This window comes from Rhipicephalus microplus, chromosome X, assembly GCF_043290135.1.
Source record: "Rhipicephalus microplus isolate Deutch F79 chromosome X, USDA_Rmic, whole genome shotgun sequence".
Lineage (NCBI taxonomy): Eukaryota > Metazoa > Arthropoda > Arachnida > Ixodida > Ixodidae > Rhipicephalus > Rhipicephalus microplus.
The window spans coordinates 63,983,477-64,007,790 of NC_134710.1; the positions used below are offsets into that span (position 1 = coordinate 63,983,477).

Consider the following 24,314-nt stretch of genomic DNA (forward strand, 5'->3'; position numbering starts at 1 on the left):
AAAGGCAAGGGCCAACCTTTTTTTGGAGAGAGTGTGCCCAAGTGCATTTGATATAGAATGGGAAGCTAAAACAGTGCTTTGAATATCCCATTGGCCGCCCAAAAACAGACCTTCAATAATATCAATGGCATAATACACAACTGGACAATCTCTTCTTGCATCTCTCTAAGCTGCTATCTGATACAGGAAATTTATTGGTCTGTGTTGCTGTTTAATAAATATGCTCTCGACAGTTCTCACTCACCTTGTCAAGTTAGTAAGAATTCATAAAGCGTATTGTCTTGCATATACACTTGACATGGTGGGTTGCATACACTTTTTAGGCAGCTCATAACTGGGATTTATTCCTTTTTTTTTCTCTCTCAAGTTTATAGAACTTATTGAAATAATTTAATAATGTGTTATAATGTTGTATAGATATTCAAACCATTTAGCTGTGGCTTGACGTGATAAAAAATTGTTTTAACGAGAAATGTTGGAGCCGTTGCTTTTTCAAGAAGACTTGTCTTTGTAAATGCATCAAATACGTTTCTTAGTATTGTGTCTATGTAGCCTTGCTCACTCTCGCTCAGCTTAAAAATTGAAGAAGCAAGCTTGTGCACAAACAAAATTAAAATAGAACATTAAAGAAAGGGAGGAAGATACACAGTTAGAGATACTCTCGCTCAGCATAAAAATTGGAGAAGCAAGCTTGTGCACAAACAAAATTAAAAAAGAACATTAAAGAAAGAGAGGAAGATACACAGTTAGAGATAGTTCTTATCTCACAGGGAGGTGTGTACAGTGAGGGAGAAACGAAATGGGGGACCGAGGTCATGATCCTGCTATGTTTGCAGAAAATGGTGCAGTTGTAGTTTTCACAAGAATGGCATGCAATTCTTAGGATAAACCTCAAAGGAACCATTCAATTTCATCAGTTTGTGGATGCTTTCACTCTGTGATTGGGTTGAGGGAGGGCGAGCTTGTTTATAGATTGACGCACTATAAAAACAGCTGCTGCCATGGCAAAGGTAAATGTCTTCTTGTCACGACATTGGCTCCAGGGATATTTTTCGTTTGATTCTTCATCACATTGATTAGCACTCATAGAAAACAAGTTCTTTGCTGCGACTTTAACTACATATTTGTGTGATGATATATTGAGAGTAGGGCTAGAATTTTTGGTTTACTTGTAACATTGACAACATTGACATCTTGGTGAAAGTGTGTGGTTTTTTTTTTTTTTTTTGCTTGTATTTTCCATGCAGTGCAGCAAAAGCATGGATATTGGCTGTATAAATGATAAAACGAAACATTGTTTTTGAAAAGTTACCAGCCTGCAGCACACGGAGACATTACAAAGGAGAATATAAAGTCATCCTTGAGGGCTTGCCGATTGGAGATTTTCCAATTTCTTGGAAAAGTTAATATCAGGCCAATTTTAAACACTGGATCACTGTAAATAATAGATGGTATAGCACTGTGGTGCCAATAATTGTTACAGTTGTATACTTATGGAAGTCTGTTCAGTATAAGGTGTGGAACTGAAAAAAATACAGGATCTGTTCAAATTCAATATGTTTTACAACTGTTTGTAAACTGGTTCATAGCACTGAACCGGTTTCACGCTTTGCCCTATGATGACGTGTTCTACAGTTTTGTGTTCCTATTGCCTGCAGGTCCAAGCTTCTCTTTCACCAAGTTTCTGATTTCATTATGCAATGGGATACTTGTTAGCATCAGTGCTGTGGTGCCTTATAAAAGATATAGTTTATTTTTTTTTTGTGGTCCCTGCAGTGATTTTCAACACTTTCACCTGATATGCTCTACTTTCTGGATGCATAATTTTTTTATTGCTCTGTTTACTAGAAGACCACTTATAGCATATTTTTTTACAATTATGTTAGTTTTTTTTAAACTGAGTTCCATGTGGGGTATTGTTTAGGCCTCATGAGCAGTCAGCATGAATACAACTTATCCCATTTTACCTTTATTAAGATCGAGAGAAGAAAATTTCTGTCGCTTGTTGGATACAACAAATACAGTAGAATCTTGATGATACGAATCTTGCGGGGTCACAAAAAATATTCGTAATAGCCGAAATTCGTATCGTCGTAACACATGCAAAACTAGCTAAATTAACCCTGAGTCGGAGGCAAACTCATTTTCGGCACTCGAAAAAAAATTATTTTTTGGAGAAAAAAAATTCTTGTCTTTCTGCTTTTTTTTTTCTTTTTTTTTTGTCAAGTCACTCGGAAGACTTTTCTAGAATACATAAAAACGCGTGCACGTATCGTCACTGGTTTCTTCAGCAGCCATAGCACGCCTCAGGACGTCGAGCGCGTGTAGAGTTTCAGCCGCCGGTGGTGGTCCTTCGCCGTCGCACTCTCCTATTTCCTCGCCATCGTCGCTGGAATCGGCAACCTCACTCGTGGCCTCATTGACAATATCTTCCATTGTGCGCGCACCACAAGTGGCAAGATTGTCATATGCCGTGCAAAAGTCGTCAGCCGAACACCCGGCATGAAGGCGTTCCCAACCCTCAATGGGCTCCTCCGACTCTGAAAGGACCTCTGGCACCTCTTCGGGAATCCTAAAGAAGCCGCATATGCCAAAGCAGTTCGCAATGGTAGTCGACGTTACTCTATCCCAAGCCATTGAGATAAAATGGATGGCATCCAAAACGCTTATTCGCCGGCCACCTTCGTCTTTTCTGTCAATTTTGGCAAGGAGTCTGCGCACAAGAAGGCTCTTGAAATGGTGCTTGACGTTTTTTATAATCCCAGCGTTTAGCGGTTGCAAGTGCGTCGTCGTGCTTGCGGGCAAAAAAACAAACAAAAACAATTTGACGTTTTGAAGTGTCTCTTGCTTTGGGTGGGCGGCGCACTGGTCAAGAATAAGAACAATCTTCCGATTCTTGCAGGCCATTCTTCTGTCAAGGAGAGACAGTAATTATTCAAAAAGGGCCGCCGTCATCCACGCTTTATTGTTTGCGCGATAAACGTGTGGCAATTGGCTCTGGCGCTTGAAACACCGAGGCTTCTGAAATTTTCCAACTATAGTCAACTTAAGTTTTTCCGACCCGTCGGCGTTACAGCACAGAGAAGAACCGTTATTCTTTCTTTGCTTCTTTTGCCTGCTTGGCACGCTTCACCTTTTAAGCAAAAGCTCTTCTCTGGTTGGAGATTAAAAACAGGCCTGCCTTATCTGCATTAAAAACATCATGAGGCTCATACCCCGAGATAAGACTCCAGCTTCGCGGGCCAATCGCTAACAACGGTCTCGTCAGCCTTCTTGGCTTCCCCGCAGACCATTTGTACACGAGACCGTGTCTCGTCTTGAAACGGTGCAGCCAGCCACCATAGGCCTGGAATTCATCTATGTGCAGAGCAAGTGCGATCTTATCGGCTTTTTCACGCAAAACTTTGCCGTCGATGTTCACACTGGCTGCAGTAACCTCCTTGAACCAGATCAATAAAGGTTCTTCAAGGTTCACGTGTTCGGCTGTCTTCGCGTTGACGCTGAACGAAAGCACATTTTTCATTATTGTGTCCCGCTGCCCAACAATTGTGCTCAATGTCGACATAGCGAGGCCTAGCTCCTTAGCCAACTCCGCGCGTTTTCTTTTCGGATCCTCATCGACCTTTCGAAAAATGTCCAGTTTCTCGTTGAAAGAGAGAGCCTTCCGCTTGCGAGACATGGCTTGCAGCGACTTCGCAAAAAGGCACAACAAAGCAAATACGTGTGTTCGACTGGCCAACACAGAGTCGACAGTCTCTGCACAATAGCAACCACGTGTCCGCACCAGAGAACACCCACCACCAAGCAAAACAAAGATTAGATTGGATTTGTGTGATGATGATGATGGATTGTGGTCCCACCCTTTGTAACGGGTAGGCAGCTCTCAACTGCCTTAACCAGAAAAAAAAAAAAAAGAGGAAAGAAAAGAAGGGAGACGTAGAGAAAAGAGAGCGACAGAAAAACTAAATGACACATACACACAAAATGAGTTATCATGTTTGCAACAGTCAGCCAGTGTCTCCTTGCAGACCAGCTACACTGTCTAAACGTTTACATTGTTTGCGCGTCCACACTGTCTGTGTTCTGTGCCACCGCTGTGCTCTTCTCCGTATCTCCTCAGAATCCCAGTGCCAACGGGAAAGTGGTGCCCTCTAGGTGGCCCGGGCACAAGTCAGCGCAGCAGAGGACGATGTGTTCTGTGATCTCCTCTTCAGTGCCGCATATTTGGCATATGGCCTGTGCCACGTCCGCAGACGTGTAGAACCTGCGACGGTATGCCAACGTACGCAGCGCTCCTGCACGTGCCTCAAAAAGGAGTGTGCTGCCACCGCTGTTATTATAAAGGGGCTTCATGCCAATGTCGACCTTGTGAGTGCGGTATGTGAGCAGTGTGGATTTATCCTTCATGGCATGCCGCCACAGCTGTCTCCTCTTCACACACCTGCGTCTTCACTGCATGGGCCCACTTGTACATCTTGTCCTCAATCACAGGGTTCGCAGAGAAGCCGAACTTTCTTTTCAGGCTGCCCAGGTACCTGCACCACTACGTTTGTGTGCCGGTTAGACTCGCATATCTGAACAGTTGCCTGGGCCACTGTTCGTCGTCCATGAGTCACAGGTGCCCTTTGTAAGTAGCCTTACTTCTCGCCTTGCTCACCTCAAATGTGGACTATCCCAGGTCACCCTGAATGGCCTCTATGGCGACACGCCCGTGGCATCCAAGGGCCATACGGCCCACCTCCTGCTGGCCACCTCCAGCCATTGCCTTGTTGTCACAGTGAGGCACAGTATGGCATTGTCTAATGTGAGGCCTGGGACACGAACAGCCTTCCACAAGTCTTCGATGAGGAGGAAACGGTTGCATCCCCGTAGGCTTTTTCAGCGCAGCATGTTTGCTGCTCTCTGCGAAGTCTTGCGCAGATTTATTTCATGCGCCCCCAACAAGTCGCTGCAGGTGCTCAATACCACCCTGAGGTACCGATATTCAGTGGCCCACTGTATCTGGTCTCCTTCTGGCAGGTATGTGGCGGCATTAGGGTGGGAGCCTGACAACTGTAATGCAGCAGACTTCTTTGCATTGAAGGCCAGGTCCAGGCAGTACAGATGGGTCGCAACGAGGGTGACCAGTTGTTGCAGGTTCGTTGGGCTTTTGGCTAGCAGGACCAGGTCGTCAGCATAGACCAAACCCAGCAGCTTCCAAGTCACGGGCATTCCATCGTACAGGTGGATGAATGAGAAGCCGATACCGAATGTTAAGAGCATATGTTCCAGTCCAGAAACATAAATCATGTATAGCAGGTGTGAGAGGGGGCAGCCCTGCTTAAGTCCCCGTGTTACCATTCAAAGCACGCCATAACTGAATTATCTTTGTACAACCGACGTATTAGGCCAACCCACACCACTGACATTCCGACATACGTCATCCGCTGGAATAGGGATTCATGTGGGACACTGTCATATGCCTTAGCTACGTCAAGAAAGCAATCATGCAGGTTTCTGGACACCTTGCGAGCAATTGCTATGGTTTGTATAAGCACGAAGAGGTTGTCTTCCAGGCGTCGGTCAGCTCGGAACCCGTTCTGCGATTCTGTGAGCACGTTGTTGTTCTCTGCCCACCCACTCATCCAGGCCTTCAATATCTGTGCAAAGACACGGTATAAAATGCTTGTTACAATCAAAGGCCTGTAGACTCGTAGAAGCCCAGCGTCTCCACCTTTCTTTCGCACCAGGCACACCCTTTCTGTTCACCAGGCTGTAGGGACTGTATCACCTGCCACGATGCCAGAGAAACGTTGGCAAGATGATCTCAGGCAGCATCCCCCAGGTGTTTTAAAACACTGGCGGGTATTCCATCGAGTCCTTTCGCCGTGTGTGCATAGATGCATGCTATTGCCCTTGCCATTTCATGATCTCATCTTCAAGGCAGTGGATTTCTGCTTCATTCTCTTCTGCAGACACGCATGCTGACTGCGCGGGTTGGTTCAGACAATGCCTATGTTCTGTAAGATGTTCTGAAAGATCACAGATGGCCAAATCCGTCTCCTCGTTTCGAATCCGCGGCATGGCTGCCCTTCTGTCAAGCGATGACACATATGTCCAAAACCGCTGGGAATCATTTCGCCTGTCTTCAGTTATGGTGCATTCAGACGACGGATCGAATCCCGATGTGGCGGGACGGACGGCGCGTCACGTGACCTCACATCAGCGATTCCCCTCGTCCGCGTGGCTCGCGGACGGATGAACCCAACCTGTTTCTCACATCGGGATTCTGGCGGGGGAGAGCCGGTACTTCAGCGGAATAGCTTGGGGTCGGTGGCAACCAGTACACTTTTCGTCTGCTCGCGGCATGTCCTCCATGGCTCGCGGACAGCTGCATGACTGGTCGGCATCATCTACGCTTGAGCATTGTTTACTTAGTTTCCGGAGACTTTGCTCTCAGGTGATTAAATATGCAGAAATCACTTTTGGTGGTTCGGGAAATGTCGCCGCCGTCGCTTAACACGCGAGATGATTCTTAGCCGTCATGGTGGTGAAATATTTCAACTCCTGCAACCGGCGACGTGCCGCTTCTAAAATAAAAAAGGCGGGAGACACGTTTAGAAGTTCTACAAGTAAGGAATAATGTAGTTGAAAGAATATCCTGCTAGCAACTCCCTTTTCTCCTGAAAGAATAACACTACTCGTTCATTTGTCACAACACGACAGACATCGCAGCCAAGCTTCGCTTTTTGCGGGCATCCATGTTGAATACTCTCAAACCGGTCTGCTGCCAGCGGGCGCAGGTGAGCGCCGAATCTGCTGTCGAGGGTAATCCGGCTGTTTTCCCCTAGGACATCGTCCGTCGTGTGGATGCGCCTGCAGGCGGACCATCCGCGAATTAGCTGTCCGCGTCCACGACACTCCGGATTCGGTCCGTCGTCTGAATGCACCATTAAGGGGGGACGCGGCACTTCGGGACCGAAAATCAGCCAAAAAATCGAGTTCTCGCGGACCTTCTTTTCGCGTTCCCGACATCATTGCGCACCTATTTACAAAATTTCATAGCCGAATACCATCAACTTTTATCGTTATTCAACTTTAAAAAACCGAAAACGGGCGTCCTGCCCTTTAAATTGAGGGCGAATAGCGCAGGTTTCGGCTTTACGATACGCGGGAACTACGCGCTCGATCGGCGCCATTTTGGTCTTGTTTGAAAGAACGCGTTTTCAGCTGTTTTTTTTATTCAGTAAGCAACATTGAACGTTTCCCCGGCTCGAAAAACGGGGCCTCAAAGAAGAGCCGCGCTCACTGCCATTGGCTAAACGGCGCACGTGACTGAAATGGCGCTTTCCGGTTGGCTGGAAGCTCGCGGCTTGCGCCTGCATACGCGACCCGACGCCATTTTGAAAGGGTTACCGCTGTGACGCCTCGAAATCGGCAGAGCACTCTGAAGCTTCTGATCGTATCGCCATGCCTGGAAACGCAAAAAAGTATCGGACCGTGCACGCATTTGGTCGCAGGAAACGCAAAGGTCGTGGGAGAAAGTCTACGAAGTCATCAGAGCCCTTGGTTGACTCCGACGAACGATGTGTCGACGCTCCGCGGCCGTTCAGCGATGGTGCGACCGAGCGCGTTGCCTCCGACGACGATGACGGTGAAGCGAACTCCGGACGACTACGAATAGACGCCAAGGTGGTGACAAACGCCGAAGTTGAAGAAAATCATGCCCGGGAGAAAGCGACGCTCGACCGGCTTTCATCGGCGCCAGCAACTGCACGGAAAATTGACTTTTTCACCGCGAGTTGTAGCGAGGCAACCGCACAGGACTCGGACCACGCTGCTCCTTATCTGCTTATGCATCTAGATATCATAAACGCGATAATGGGTGCCTTGTGTTGCAAAGCCTGCCACGGACCGGCTACGGTCGTCAGAGGGGATCGGGACTACGGACTTGCCGTGAAAGTGCTAGTACAGTGTGAAAGGTGCAGCGAGATCGCGAATGAATGGACTTCGCCCCGCGCGAACGGCACGAAAACGTGCAATCCGTTTGAAGTAAATCTTCTCGCTTCGAGGGCGATGGTGGCTACCGGCAACGGCCAAACGAAAATGAACGATATTTTCGCAACAATGGGCATATCACACCGCGGTATGCACCACAAGACGTTTCAGCGGCATTTGAAGAACACGCTGGCACCCGCTGCAACGCGAGCGGCTGAATCCGCTATGAGCGAATGTGCGGAAAAGGTTAGAACAATTTATGATGACTTGTGCTTCGGCCACCGGGGCAATATTGCCGTTAGCTACGACGGCACGTGGAAGACGCGAGGCCATTCTTCCCACATCGGCGTGGGCACAGTTATCGAATTATTTAGTGGCTACGTGTTGGACTACGTCGTTCTTTCCAACTTTTGCCTAGGCTGCGAGGTGGGCCCAAAGCCTAGTAGTGAGGGCTATCAAGAATGGAAGGCTAACCACAAATGCCAAAAAAATACGAACAGCAAAGTGGGGCAAATGGAAGTGGAGGCGGCTCTAATTCTATTTCAGAGGTCGCTTGAACGCCATGGCCTGCGCTACACAACTATGCTGTCTGATGGAGACTCTAGGACATTTTGCGCCATACAAGACGCCAAGGTGTATGGTTACATTGACGTGCAGAAGGAAGACTGTATTAATCATGTACAGAAACGGATGGGCACCGCATTGAGAAACCTGGTGCAGAAACAAAAGTGCGATGGGAAAAGAGGCCTTGGTGGGAAAGGCAGGCTCACAGGTGAGCTGATCATCAGGCTGAGCACATATTATGGCCGGGCTCTGAAATCGCATGAAGGTGACGTGGGCGAGATGCAAAAGGCTGTGATGGCCACATACCGCCACGTCACCTCCACTGATGTATGCTCGGACCACAGTCTGTGCCCAGCTGGTGAAACTTCATGGTGTCGGCACAATGCCGCAAAAGCAAAGGGTGAGCCCGACCTCAGGCATGCCTACAATCTACCGAAAGACGTGGCAGAGGCATTACTACCGGTTTATACCCGGCTTTCGGAAAGAGCCCTGCTTCAGAGGTGCGAACGCGGCAAAACGCAGAACTCCAACGAGAGCCTACATTCGGTAATCTGGAGTTTGGCCCCCAAGAAGCACCATGCGTCCCTGTTCGCTGTTGAAGCAGCTGTTGCAGAAGCAGTGCTGCGCTTCAACACGGGCAATTTGAATTCTGCAACGGCAATCTTAGGTGAAATGGACATGAATGCGACAAGTACTGGTGCCAGGAGAGCGAGAGAAAAAGACCACCGTCGCAGCATTGTCTCCAACAAGAAAAGAACAGCCTCATTGGAACTCTGGAAGCTAGTGAAGAGGAGGCATGAGCACAGAATGCATTCAGACTATGCTTCTGGTGCGTTTTGAGGTTGTCTTGTTGCATCTTCTGCAATAAAAATGTGTGCCCGCGTTTTTTCTCGATTTCTCAAAACGACAATTTTCATGTGCTTCCCATTATGCCGGAGCAATATCTCTTGTTCTATCTGGGTTATCATTACGATTTCTTTTTTGTTTCGAAGATAAATGCAGGGGATGTGTCGTAAAGTAAGTTTTATTGTAATAATTTTTGGAGAAAATTCTCTAAATGGATCTTTTGTTTCAAGTGTAGATGGGGAAATTTTTCATGTCATATTCAACATCCCACAACTTTGCTTCGAAATAGCCCAGAACAATGATTTATACTTTATTGCACACTGTGAACATACCGAATTGGTTCTATAGGTTGCACATCAATATCCAAGTTACAGTTAATTAGCTAATTAGGCCTTAATTGAAAAAGTCGCAGTTCATTATATCTTTAAAACTAATTGTCACAGCAAAAAAAGAATTAGATTTTTGAAATCAGCAGTAAAATCTACATAGGCTCTCCAAATTTGACTGAGGTACTCGCAAAAATAAAAGAGTTTTTGGAAGGTGTAGCATCCCCCCTTAAGGCTTTCAGCTGCTTGCCATTGTGCTCAGCAATCTTGTACTATTGCTTGCATAGCTCTTTTGCACTCCAGGTACCTCTGCCATAGCTCTGCACATTCGTGTGGAGGGAGTGTCCTTATCGCTTTCCTGTGTAGACTATTCGCCTTCCGTCAAGTACTTAGTGCCACTTTGACCTCCTTGTCCCACCATGGCTCCCGACGCACCCCTCCACAGGAGGTAACGCATACTTCATGTGCTTCCATTATCTGTTGCAGAGCTTCGACATATTGGTCATAGGAAGGTGACTCGAGATTCATGAGCCTGCCTTCAAACTCTTGTGCGATGTCTTCATATGTCTCTTTCGGTAGGTAGCATGCGGCTGACTCAAGGCAGTCTGTCTGTTTTTGGCGCCAGGAGGAAGTTTTCTACCGTTGCCAGCGCCATCGGGAGCCTTCAAGTGAAAGCAAAAGGCACACTGGTGCACTCCGGCGTCCGAAATCGCGCAGATCTTGGAGTCTGTCACCCGCCGCTCGCATGCGGCGCTGGCAACGTGCCAAACCGGCGGCGCAGCACGCATTTGAGCGCGTGCATTCACGCTGCTTGCTTCTGCGGCCGTCGGTGGAGTGGCATTTATTCGTATCGAATGACTAAGGAAAAAAATCGGTTCGTAACAACTGTACTCTAGCACATAGTAAATTAATGGGCCTCGGCTGGGATCACAAAAATATTCGTATGACCCTGAATTTCGTATCAGCCTTGATCGTATCATCGAGATTCTACTGTACATTGCATGCTTCATCCGACCATTGTAGTTTGTGAGTTGAGAAAGTACCACGTTGCACCGGTGTTAAGAGCAGTAATTATAATGCACATCTCAGCATTAGTACAATGTGAGATCATGGTATTGTGTACAGTGGTAGTAGCACTTAGCATTAAGTGCTATTAGTAGCACTACATTTTTTTATATGTAATGCATTAGTGATTGCAAGGCTTAGTTCCTGTACATTCTGATTTGCCAGCGTACTATGCCAGTTTTAAGTCAAGACATGCGAGGAGGATTAACGCTTGCTAGAGGCATTGCTTTATGCCAGCTGTGTGTTTTATGAGTATTTAGGCTTAATCTTCAACCCATTCCATAACACGATTGGCATGTAACATTTTCCTCTTTTTTTCCCATTTTCTTCACCCCAACAAATAAAGGGAACTTTTGTACGTCTAGAAAATTTACATGAAAGAGACCCTACACAGCACTGCGTGCTGTACATTAAGATGTATCTTTCATGATACAGGGTGTGTGGCCACGTAAAAAAGTGTACATAATGTGCTATTGCGAGTTTTCCACTGAGGGAAATGTTCTTCAAGATCATGAATAACACATCAGTGCGGCTGGAGTGATATAAAAGTAGGTTTGTGTGAATAGTAAATTTTAGGTTCGAAGCGAATGCAATATGAATAGGGAGTGGTCCAATAATTTTGAATCGAATTTGGATAGTATGCCGCATATTATAATGAAAAGTGGGCTTACTTGTTATGACCCAACTAACATGCACAATACTTAAAAAAAAATGCTAGTAGGCCTGGGAAAATGCCTTTCTTTTTGGTTCAAAGGAAGTGGAAACAGTTTTGAATAGTACTAGCAGGATTTGAGTTTTGGTAAAATGCAGGTGATAAGCTGTAAAAAAATATATTAAGTTTTAACATTTGAAATACTCGTAGCATATAAGCCGGTATAACAAGCTTTTGGACTTAAAAATGATAAATCGATGCAAGGTTAAAATGTTTATTTAACCTTGAAGTGGGGCTTCACGCCAATGCAAATTATTTTCGCGGCTTAGCACTCTTTAACTGCAGTGAAACCACCTTTACAGTAGGTGACATGTGGGCTAATATACAATTAAATAGGTGCTTTCACAGCTTCGTACCTCTACACTACTGTGAAACCTTCTTTACAGAGGATATATGCAGAATAACATACATCTGTTTGTTTATTTTGATTACTTTGAAATTTACAATAACTTAAATTTGAATTGAAGCAAATTCAAGTACAGTAATTCAGTACAACCTCGTAGATACACTTTCGGGAGAAAAAAAACACGGAAAATAAACGTACAATCTGAGAAAATGTATGATCCGAATCCAGCCCAAAATGAGGCTGACAATTTCATATAGAGTCAAGGTGCAACATTGCTTCCACAATGGAATAGGAAAGCGGAGTGGCCATAACACAAAGTGTAGTTGGCATCAGGCTCTCAATATTCAATCAGTGTAATGATCTGTGGCTCTGTGCCATCATTTCATGCCACAAGACTACCAAAACTATTCCTGCTAAACCGAGCATTGTACAGGCTCATTTGGCATTATTCTGCACTGTTTGATTCTCTTGTGCACAGTGCGCTGGGTTTAAAATGTTATAACGTTCTGCAGTTTCCGCCATCTAGATTGAAAGGCTGATTCATACGGAGACCTAAAGGGACGCTGATAATATATTGCTGTCATTGCACAGTTGACTGGTTTTTTAAGCAAACAAGAAAAGCTGTAACTTGTGCTAAGTAGCAATATATTTCTCCAGTCCCGACATTTGTATTGTTAAAAAACGATCCACAATGCAATAGCCACTTTTGCACAACGAGCACTGCATTCCATGCTATAGATGTATCTGTGAGATAGTGCTATTGTTTTTATTATTAATTTCATGTTATCATGTATCAGATTCATTTTTGCCAGACAGGCTCCACACAACTTTCTCTGTCATTTGAATTAATAATTGATGGTACTTTTTTCTATTATTTCTTGTTCTCAGACTTTTTTTTTCTAATGTGCCCTCATTAGCATGCTGGGAACTACACGAGCCGATGGTAAACGGTTAAAAAAAAGGTTGTAGAACCTAGGCGAAAAATTCTCCCAATTGGTAGTTAGGGCTCCTGCATGCATGTTAAGCAAATATTATAGCATTGCAGGGTTCAGAAAATGCTTAAATAATTACAAGGACAGGTAGAAATTGCCAGCTTTTTTCTGAGCAAATTATGTCATTAACCAAATAGAGGGAAAGACGTAGACCTTGGATGATTTGACGATAGGGAGAACATGCTCATGGTCACATGTGCTAATGAAGTTTTTTACCTCGTTATCCCCCCCATGTAGCTTCTAGTGCACCCATCAGAATACATTTACAAAAAAAATGTTCTGGAGCCGTGTAACAAATTCCTGAAGGTATGCTTGTATCTAAAGGGGCCCTGCAACACTTTTTCATGTAGCCATGGAACAAATTCACCAGTGGAGCCTATTGCCTTACAAATTTACCGCCACAAAAATTTTTTAATTTGTCGATTACTAATGGAGTTAAAGATTTGTCACACGCTGCAGTTGCATTCTGCATTCTCTCGTACCAATGAAGGCGCTGGAAGCTAAGCAGGAAGGGATGGTACGGGGAAAGAAAATACGTCACGGGTGCCTCGTGATTATGAGCACTTTTTCCGTTTTTTTTTTTTTTACCTTTCTTCGGATACACAGCTTTTCAGTGACTGCTCATGCCTGCATGGACAAGTTACGGCCTTTGGCAGCAGCCTTTGTAAAGAACGAGCACGCCATGCTACAATTAGCCAATGGCTTGTACGATAGCTGGGACGAGTGATTTTTGAGCTTTTAGAGTTATTTGTCGAGAGAAGAGAAAGCATTTTTACTTGCCTTTGAGAATTTTGCGGCTGTGTGTTGGTGCAATAATATTTGACTCGCATGTTATTAGGAGCCTCGACTACCGATCGGCAGGGCCCCTGTAACCTGCTTTGCCCTGAATTTTTTTCACCAACAGAAATTTTTGTTTCCTGTTGATTCGGCTGTACTACAACTTCAAGAGCACGAACATTTCTTCCGAACACCCCATCAGCACTGAAGAAAAATGGCGCCATGTCCTCTATATAGGACACCAGGGCTTAATGGTTGTAAAGTGAAATAAGGTGATCTGTTTAGTACTTGAATAGTAATTCTGTTTACTTTTACCGTGTAAGCTTGTGTATTCGTTGTAATATTTAGCATGTAGCAACTACGTGTTTGTGACCTTGCCTAAAAGGTTCAAAGGAAGATTTTGCGCTCGTGGTACACAGCTCCTCGCAGCACTTCAATAGTCGTCACCTAATTATAAGACATTATGCAAGATCCGGCATTGTAAAAGATTGCCGTATCTTGCTTTCTAGGGCGAAAACTATTTCCACTCATGTCTACATGGGCAAGCTGATTGAACTGCACTTCATCTTTCTCATCTTCTTAGCTCCATCACGCGCCATTCGTATATTGCAGAAAACAAATTCAAAATTATTACGTACTATCTCGCTATTGGAGACCCCTTACATATTATCGAAGCAGTGTGGGCAGGTTTCTACACAACAATAACAAGAAATCGGGAGCTGTCGCAACAGGTACAGCTCAGGATTAGCCTGAATGCATTCGGAGCTTTTACAACCACTGAGCCCTGGTGTCCTAAGTTTAGGACATGAGGACTCTTCATTGTGTCCTCCATTTGTAGGCCCGTGTGTTAAGATTTGGGTGCACCTTAAAGAACCCCAGGTGGTTGAAATTTTTGGAGCCCTGCACTACGGCATCTCTCAAAATCATATGGTATTTTTGGGACGTTAAACCTCGCATATCAATCAATCGACCCCACATCAATCATCATCAAGGCTCTCCGTTGCTTCGCCTGATGCATTAGTATTAGGGAAGACCGACTTTGTAAATTTGAACGTATTCCTGAAAAAAATAGGGTAGCTACTAACATAACAGCTTATCATTAAGATGTCATCAAATATCCGGTTGCGTGAGTGTCGTCTTTTTGGCATTCCGCCATCTTGCTTTCCACTTTGCATAGTTTAAAAAAAACATCAAAAAAATTACTACCTACGTTTGCGCAGGTGTATTGAGGATATTTCAGATGCCTCTTTGAATTGCTGAGTTGATTATGTTGCAATGGGCAGTGAATATCCTTCGTGTCTTTTGTATAGGACGCCAGCGCCGAAAGGGGTGAAAGATCCAAATATTTCATGCGACAGTACTGTGCTGGGAAGGTCATACAATGATTACATGGAAAACTGTTGCAGGCTTCTTTAAATTAAAGGGCCAGTTAACAATCCTGAGGTCTAAAGTTTGTAATGACGAGATAACTGCACACTTGCTCAGTGGGAACATGCTGCCGCAAAAACTTTATGAATAAATGCTGCAATAAAGAAGTCGCAGCGGATAGAACAACTCTTTTGTGGCTGCTTTGGTTTCCTTCGGTGTCTTGCTCAGCCTCTCCACCCTTCTCCAGCACCAATAGGGGTAGGCGTAGCCTCTTGTCGCGGCTCCCTACTACCAATTTGACAATGGAATACATGAGCAAGTTCGTTTCCCGCAAGAATGATGACTCCTATGTGGATAGCATTATAGAAAATTTACTAATTGCTCTTTTTCTTTAATTCTTGTGGAGAGCAAACTCCCTTGCGTGCTTTTCTTAACTTTCAGTAAATGATTACGTGTTATCATGGTCAAAGGACGCTTTCGATGGCATGCACTCGAGCATGGGCAATTCTGTATATTTCTACCCACATGTTCCTTCGAAATGAAATTCAGTTATTAGTAAGCACTTGTCTTCATGTGTCCCTTCTTCGTATGTGTCTCTGAGTGCGCTGTAACCTATTATGGATCTTCGCCAACTAGCCCAGTCAAAAACATTGGCACGTTGAAGAACACCAGATGGTCGAAATTTTATCTCTTAGAACTTGTCATAATGCATTATGCATATCACAGATGCCGGCTTCAACAATGTCAAGCAGGGAACTCGTTGCGAAGTTTCTTGATGCCAGCAACTTGAAGACTTCATACGAACCTGATCAAGAGTTTGCTGATCCTTGTGCAACCATGGGTGTTTCTCAGTCATCAGAAGACTTTTGGCAAGTTGACTTCATGAACATTAATTGCATTGCCTGTTGGTGTTTCTATAATTTTACTATGTTTTTTTGCTTTAGTAGTAGAAGTAAACAGCAGCTTACTTATTTTTTTCTACTAGTACTCAAGTTAGATTGTTAGGGGGTTTGTGATAACAACACTGACTGTATTCAGTAATGGCATTTAAGTGGGCAGACTGGTCTTAAACACTTTTTTGTTTATTTCTTCAGTGATCTTGATCAAACTGCACAGCATTATGCAGTATTTTCTGGTGAATTGAAATATTTAATTAGTTTTTCTGTAACTCAACTTGTTCCTGAGATAACTTAAGTTCACCCCTAATTGTTTCAGGCTGCCATAGAAAAAAAAGTGCTTATTTAAAAGTGATATTTAAGATATACCAACATAGACTAATGACTGTAGATTGAAAGTATGCAAGAGTTTGTTTTTAGGTCTTTTGTGGTTATTTTACAGCAATATGAACTATTCATTTTAAAAAGCAGTTGGAATAGTGTTACAATTTTGATGAGTAATTAATTAAAAAGACTTGGGCTTTGATTTATGCTCCCATACTTGTATTCTACACACATACAGGCATCCATTGCAAAAAGAATTATTGTTGTACCAGCCATAGCTGCAGAGATATTGAGGCCTATAAATTGAACCGTCGTAAATTTACTTTTTTGAGAAAAATGGGAAAAACTGAAAACACACAGCTTCTTCAAAAAGCAACAATAATGGTGTGCATGTTTTGCAATCGTCATAAAGGTGCTGGTAAATTTGTAGCAGAGCTTCTAACACAGGTGCTGGCAAATTATAAGAAAGCCCGGAAGTCGGTTCTCCATTTTATTGCAGGTTCTGCATGTTAACAGCACCAAGAATCTGCACAGGTATAATCACGTTACAAAAAAATGACCCCTTCCTGGTGTGTGGAAATTTGCAGAGAGATTGAAAAACACTTGCAGAAACCAAATATGTCAATTTTTGAAAAATGAATTTTTTTGTCACTTTTTGGTTCCAAAGACCAGTCTGCCCCCTTAAAACATGCTTTTGGAGAAAACAGTATTGTCAACACAGTAGATCAAGTAGAGAACAATACAGTAAGCACCTGAACTGAACGATCATCTCAAAAAGGTGGTGCTGCCATACTTTGAGGCTATAAGAAGCCTGCTGTAGTCTTCCTCTGTGTGCAAGGACCATACCTGCCAAGTCTCCCGGATTGGCCTGGAGACTCCCGGATTTCGACTGCTTTTTCCGGTGGTACGATTGTCTTGAAAATTTCCCGGAAGTTTCTGTGCGTGATCTGGCTGCATTGACAAAAAAGCAGCTTATTCCGCTCCAGGCTTTTTGAACCTACCCCATTTTATTATACCCTCAAACCTAGTTATAACGAAGTTGAAGGGGAGCCACAATTATCTTGTTATATTCATTATTTCATTATATCAATTATAACAGTTAGGGGCAATGTATGCTCAGATGGGCGCACACCTATAAGCATGCAAAGAAAGAAACCGCCTTGCGGCCCGATGCACTGCTACGTGACCCCGCGCGCCACGGAAAATAAACTCAGTCGAATCTCATTAACTCGAACTTTCGGGTAATTCGAACTCACACTGAGGTCCCGTCAAAGCTATGTGTATTCCAATGGGCGAAAATACCCTGTAATTTTAATGCGCAACCATTTGCGATGGTTAATTCGAACATACCGCGCTCCGAAAAGGCTCTCAGCACCATGCCCGATCCAGCGGCGGCACCTCTCGGCGCTGCTTGCGAAGAAGGGGGAAAAAAGGAAAGAGACTGTGGCGGATTGTTTGCTCTCTCTGAAATGCCGATCTGCAACGCGCCTATTCCACGCTTCTCCCTTTTCCGTCTCTGCAGGTAGAGACCCTTTTCCTTTCAAGGCCGCGGATGGAGAGAGAGAAAAACAAAGAAACTGTCGCGGGGAGTCCTCCTTTCTCGATGCAGAGGGTAGCAGCCATAGTAGCAGCGAAGACGCAGTCATTGCCGTCGTGAGAGGGAAATTGCCTTGCACCGTGGCGCCGCTTCTAGGTCCTGTGACGCGCTCAGCACTTCCTCAGTCTTCTCCGCTGGCTGTGTGAAAAGCCATGCCCCGCGCTGTCGTTCGCGCGGGGCATGGCTGTAAGGTCAATGCAGGAGTTTTGAAAGAGCCGCGCCAAACGAGTGTCAAACTCCCCTGAAAACGATATACTTAACACACTACGGTCGGTTCTTTCTTTTTTTTTATCGACTAATTTAGTTCATTGCAATTCATCCCCTGATTTACTCAGCAATGCAATGTCATCGGCAAAGCGCAGGTTACTAAGGTACTCTCCATTAACTCTTATCCCTAACTGTTCCCATTCTAGGCTTCTGAAAACCTCCTGTAAGCACGCGGTAAATAGCATTGGGGAGATTGTGTTACCCTGCCTTACACCCTTCTTGATTGGTATTCTGTTGCTTTCTTTATGAAGCATTATGGTAGCAGTTGATCCCATGTAGATTTCTTCCAGATGTTTATATATGCTTCATCGACGCCCTGATTCAGCAGTGTCTGTATGAGGGCTGATATTTCTACTGAATCAAACGCCTTCTCGTAATCTATGAAGGCTATGTATAGTGGTTGGTTATATTCTTAGCATTTCTCTATTACCTGATTGATAGTATGAATGTGGTCGATTGTTGAGTAGTCTGTTCGAAATCCTGCTTGTTCCTTTGGTTGATAGAATTCTAATGTTTTCTTTACTCTGTTAGCAATTACCTTGGTAAATAGCTTGTATACTACAGAGAGCAAGCTGATCAGCCTGTAATTCGTCAAGTCCTTGTCATCTCCTTTCTTATGTATTAAGATGATACCACTCTTCCAAGACTCTGGTACTCTTCCCGTCAGGAGACATCTCGTAGACATCTCGTGGCCTCTAGGGGCGCGTCAGTCAAGAGTTATTCAAGATCTGCAACTATACACGACTATTTCAGAGGCTATGCAAAATGTCGAGTTGTTGCACCATCTGCCATAGGCAACGCTAAAGGCGGACAGTCATTTAAAATGAAGGAGGGAAAGGGTGTGGCAGCTGTTTTGGTTCTGACGCAGCAGGCATCTAAATAGAGGAGGCGTCTAAACATACAGTATAATCTTAGTGATGCGAAGCTGCCGCAGATACGAATTCTTGAAATTCCACAGCGAAATTTTACTATGTTCATTGGGCCTCAATTCGAATGTTCCGAACACATTTCCTTATCACAGTTGGTGATACTTTGGTACAAACTTTGGTACGGAAACCGTCGAACAAAGGTCGAGAGCAGCGTACTCGAAGCTTCAGAAGTACGCATGCGACCGGCGCACGCACTGTCTTCTACAGTGCGTGTGATTGTCACGATCATGCATGGCGACATGATCATGTATGGCGACGACGTAACTGACAGAACCCCGAAAGTGTGCGCTCAACCAGTCAAAGCAATGTTGCTTTTTGCAAACTCTGCGGACAAAACTGCGGCAGATGCTATCGTAGATGGCATAAAACGCCTTAGTTTTGAAGGCGCATGTGCAGCCAAGCGCATGGGGATTGTAAAGGGAACTACTGTTTGTCGCCAATCGCCGCGCACAAAACCGCGGTCGTGGCGACGCGAGAGCAATCTACGAGCTCAGAGGGCACGCAGCGGTACGTTAAAAGCAGTAAATACGTAAAAAATGAAAGAAAGTTGCAGTTTTGCCGCAAGGGTGAAGCAATAAATGCGACAGCAACAACTTGGAATGTAACGCTAAGAACGGCAAGCAGATCAAAACGTGCAGCGCACTGCTCACACACAAATGACGCACAAAAATGATATTCGCTGGACGAGAGCATTTAAGATGCATTTTTTTACACTGTTGTATGTTGTACACTATATTTATGTCAATAAAACTCAATTCGATTCAACAACGTTTACCACTCTACACATAACGCGCTGTTTAAACAAAAACGATGCACGATACGCAATCACAGACACCGATGAGTACAAATTAACAAGTGTCCTAGGTGTTATACCTCGCTGTGTGTGAAAAGCGCGCTGTTTTCGCAAAAGGGGCCTGCGCAGAGACCAAATTGACCTTTTTGGGCCCGGCAACTAACGCTTTTTTTTTTTTTCAGTGAAAGCCGAAAAAACACAATACCCTTTGCCTCCCCCCCCCCCCCCCCCCCGCCCATCTATGGGGCAAAGTACACGTGAGAGATCAGACGATAGTTATAGCGCGAGAACAGAACGACGACACAAAGACAAGGAGGACACGAGCATTCTGTGTCGTCGTTCGTTGTAAACAGGGTGGCTAGGAAGGTTGGAGGAAGCTGTCAGAATGCACAGAAGGAGCTCTTTAAGATAAAGGGCAATGAAGGGCTCCTTGCATAAGGTAAGAAAATGGTTTGAGATAAGGAGCGTTTCAGTATACAGGCCCCTGACTAAGAGTTAGCCTGAGTTTAATTGAGTATGGATGAGTAATCTTTTCGTGAGATTGCGTTTGGTTTCATGAGCGAGTCCGAGTGAGCTCCTCATTGTTTTGTCAATGTCTTTTCCACCTGACTCGGCTTTAGAATTACTGTCAGCCTTATGTCGTCTCACGTTTATACAGTTAAACCTGCTTATAACAAACCTTCATATAACAAATTTCTCGATATAACGAAGTTTTTCTATTCCCCACCACTGCTCCATAAAAGCACATGTATTTGCAAACTCTATGTAACAAAGTAACCGTGAGACACACTGTTGATATAAAGAATTTTCCCCACGAATGATCTACGAATTTTGCCCCAGATTTTGTCATTTTGGTGCGAGCATTCATTTTTTGCGGGCGCCCCGCCGCCGAACGGCGCGCTCGTGGCCTCGGCGACAACCGGGCAAGAGCGAGCACTCTTTAATTCGGGCGGGTGAGTGCAATGCAGGCAGGCAGGCTTGTGCCCCAGGAGTCAGCGTTGCTGCCGTTCTTGCCGCCGCAAGCGCATACCGGATTTGCCTCTCTCTTCTAAACAAAAAAAAAGCTACTTGTGTGTTTGCAGTTCCACGCCTTTATTAGCGTCCTATATGTGGTGCCGCGGAGGGCACTTTACCAAATAGTGTTCCGCGGTATCCGTGTCGTTCGCTTTTCATTTTCAACGCCGTGCGTGCATGCATGGTTTCACTGCGCACGCCTGGTGTGATCCCGACGACGTTTAACGTTGCTTTATTTAATAATTATGCGGACTACTGTGTCGTCACCACCGAGGGGAAGTCAGATTAGGCGCTTATGGAAACTCTCCGATATCATGGTGACAACGGATCTTCAGAGGTCAACTCTTCACGCGCTTCCATCTTGCTCCGCGAGTCGCAGGCTCGTAGCTTTCGCGATTAGCCGATTAGTTCTTGAAACAATGCGGTGGCGCGTTGAATGCAATGCAATTAATGTGATAGCAAAAAATTGTGTTATAGCAAGTAAGGCTGGCAGCCAACTTTTTTGGATCCGATATCGTTGAACTCCTACAAAACGCTGCTGTGAGCGAATAAGGCCGCTCCAGGGAGAAGTCTTCTTTCCACGCAGTCTCTTCGCGGTGAAAGTGTACTGATGCTTGCCGAGGCAGCACGTGTGCCAGTGATTGTAACTGCAACCCTAAAATCAATGTCCACCATTGCTACTCGAGCGACCCCCCCCCCCCCCTTCTCCGCCTTTTCTCATGCTCGTTCAAGACGGATGGACGGATGTTTCCTTTCTGTTTGAGCATTGTCGGCAATTCTAACAAGCGGGGGATGTTATTGTATGCACTTTCCAGGCGATAGAGATGGGCCGACTCATTTGATCTCTGCTTCAACAGCGCTCGTGCGCTATTGCCCGCTCGTGCAAGTTACGACGCACGGCGGCATGTTATCAATTGAGACTTGTGACGTAATATGGCGTCGATGGCAAAAACCTTCAGTGTCTATATAATTGCTATCGCAATAGTAAAGCAATTTTTTCCGCTAAATAAGTGTTTTGGGCTAGTTCTGCCTTCAGTCCGCTTTTTGTTGAATTAGTGCATTTATTTTCTGAAGTTACGTACTGGATCTGATTAAGAAAATCCTTTTTATAACGAGTTTTTCCGGGAATTCGTCAATTTTGTTGTATCCAAGTTTAACTGTGCTAATTATGTCTACTCACAAATTAGTGTAGTAGCATTCGTACGCCAGCTTAATATTAAACAGATTCATGAGTTTTACAGAGGGGGATGGGAGGAGTTGGCTTGATCTACCCACGTTCTTTTTCATAGGAAGGTCTTGTTAAAACATCTTGTGCGAGTCACCACGTTCAATAAAAATGTCCATCGTAGATTGCAACCACTGATAACTTGTATTTAAAGATAGAAGATCAAAAGCACAGAGTAGAGCGCTTATTATGTGAGATATCGCTGTTCAAAAGTATAGACACTGTGGATGAAACAGCTGATAATACACTAATGAACTCGTGAGTCCAAGTGAATATTTTGGTGAGTTTGATTCCGATTCAAGGCTGTTTTAGGCAGTCTGAGTCTGAGTAAGCTCTATATATTTTGCCGACCTATTGTAGTAGGTTGTCCCGGCCATCGCTGAGGTCAACATATCATGGTGCTGCACCTCTGGACCTAGCACTCCTTGCTGTCTTCACCCATGATACGCTGGCGTCTTTAACCTGCTGTGAACAGTGTCCCATAAACAATTCCCTTTCTTCTCCGGCGTTTCTTTTGTCATGGCTCAGGTCGCATGCCACGAGCCCGTCACAGACCAATCGCATGCGTAAGTGTGGTAGCAGGAGTGCATGCCATCGAGTACTTTCCCGTGCCTCGCATGCCATTGGAACTTTTCATCGTTGCGCACGTGGCTTGACCCCTTTATTCATGACAGGTGGTGAATTCGAGCGCCTTTTTTTTTTTTTCAAAGGTGTGCTGCTTACTTTCAATGTGATTATGAGATTGTACAGGCACGTACGACCTCCTGAAGAAGCTGTAATAACTATGCAGCCCACAATGCTCAAATCAGCTAGTGGCCATAAATTCATTTGGTTAGTGGTCATAAATCCATAAATCAGCTAGTGGCCAAAAAGATCATTTCTAGAAAAAGAAAAAAATGATTTCTAGCTTAATCTGAGAATAATGAAATATTTCTGGCTACATGCTGTGCTGTAATGTTTGACTGTTATGTTTTCGGGGCTCTCAACTACCGATTTACAGTGTATTTTAACAGGCTGAAAAAACCTTGCTGTGGGCCCCTTTGTATCAGTGTTCAATAGTAGTGTTCTGTGGCTTGTTCTACTATAAAAATTTCACTTATTTATGCGTCTTTGATTCTTTTTTTAAACTTTTCATTTATTTTTTTTTTCCTACAACAGGAGGACAGATGTCTTTTCTGAGCTATCGGCAGACCTGGACCCATGTGCACAGTTCCAGAGTCCTATTTACTTCAAGACCGGTCATGTAAGTTCGCAGGCTTGAATTGGAGGAAAATGTAAAAATGCTGAAGTAAGGGTAACAGGTCTACTGCAACAAAAGAAATTAAAAGGGACACGATATTGATACACTGCTACACTAGTACTGTGACGACTTGCTCATATCATTTGTCGTCGTATGGGTTTTGTTTTTTTTAATCACTATGAATAACCAATTCACCTAGCTATAAAGGGGTCGTGAAACGAAAGGGAAGTGGCCAAGTTGTACTTTTTCTGGTTAAATAAAGATTAGACATGCAGATTCGAAAATGTTTTGACTCAAATCTTGTCTATAATTAATGTCCGTTTGAAATCGCAGTTTTCTTGGACACCTAAACAACCGTGCGGCACTATTGCCTGCCATATGCACTAGCCTTTGATGTCAGTGAAATATGATGGTTAGAGAGGTTATAAGCAGACTGTTAGCATTTTTTTTGCTCCAAATTTATAGGTTTATATAAACCTAGGAAAATGTCTTTCGTAATCATATGGTTTTGGGACATTAAACCCTACATATCATTATCAGGAACCTAGCAAAGAAAAACAAAATTACCGGAATTTTGCACTATGAGCTGTGTATACTGTCAGTGATGCGATAGCTTCGCCAGTTTCGCCAAACTGCTCCGAAAGACCAATTCCGCTACATCCTGCTACATTTCAATTATTCTGTGCCAAACGAGGTGTTTTATATTTAAAAAACTCGAAGTTGTTTCTATATGCAGTTGAATCTCATTAATTCGAACATGCTTAATTTGAACTTCCAGTTAATTCGAACTCACAATGAAGTCCCATCAAATCTATGTGTATTCCAATGGGCGAAAACACCTGTTAATACGAACCCGCAAGCACTAGCGACAGTTAATTTGAACATACCGGGCTCTGAAAATGCTCTCAGCACTCCGCCCAATCCCGCGGTGACACCTGCGACACCTCAATGCTGCGCGCGAAGGAAATGAAAAGGAAAAAAAAGGCTGCGGTGGAGTGTTTGCTCTCTCTCGAATGCCGATCTGCGATGCGCCCAAGTCACGCTTCTCTTTTTTCC

At 44.4% G+C, this 24,314-nt stretch overlaps 1 protein-coding gene across 2 annotated transcripts in view; it reads left to right on the forward strand.

Moving 5' to 3' along the window:
* LOC119176121 (uncharacterized) overlaps positions 1-24,314 on the forward strand; it is a 283,463-nt gene that overhangs the window by 59,707 nt on the left and 199,442 nt on the right. For both annotated transcript variants that reach the window (XM_037427262.2, XM_075876986.1), the window contains exons 11-12: positions 15,700-15,842; positions 23,177-23,261. In XM_037427262.2, the coding sequence (XP_037283159.2) occupies positions 15,700-15,842; positions 23,177-23,261 (228 nt within the window). The remainder of the gene's footprint in view (positions 1-15,699; positions 15,843-23,176; positions 23,262-24,314) is intronic.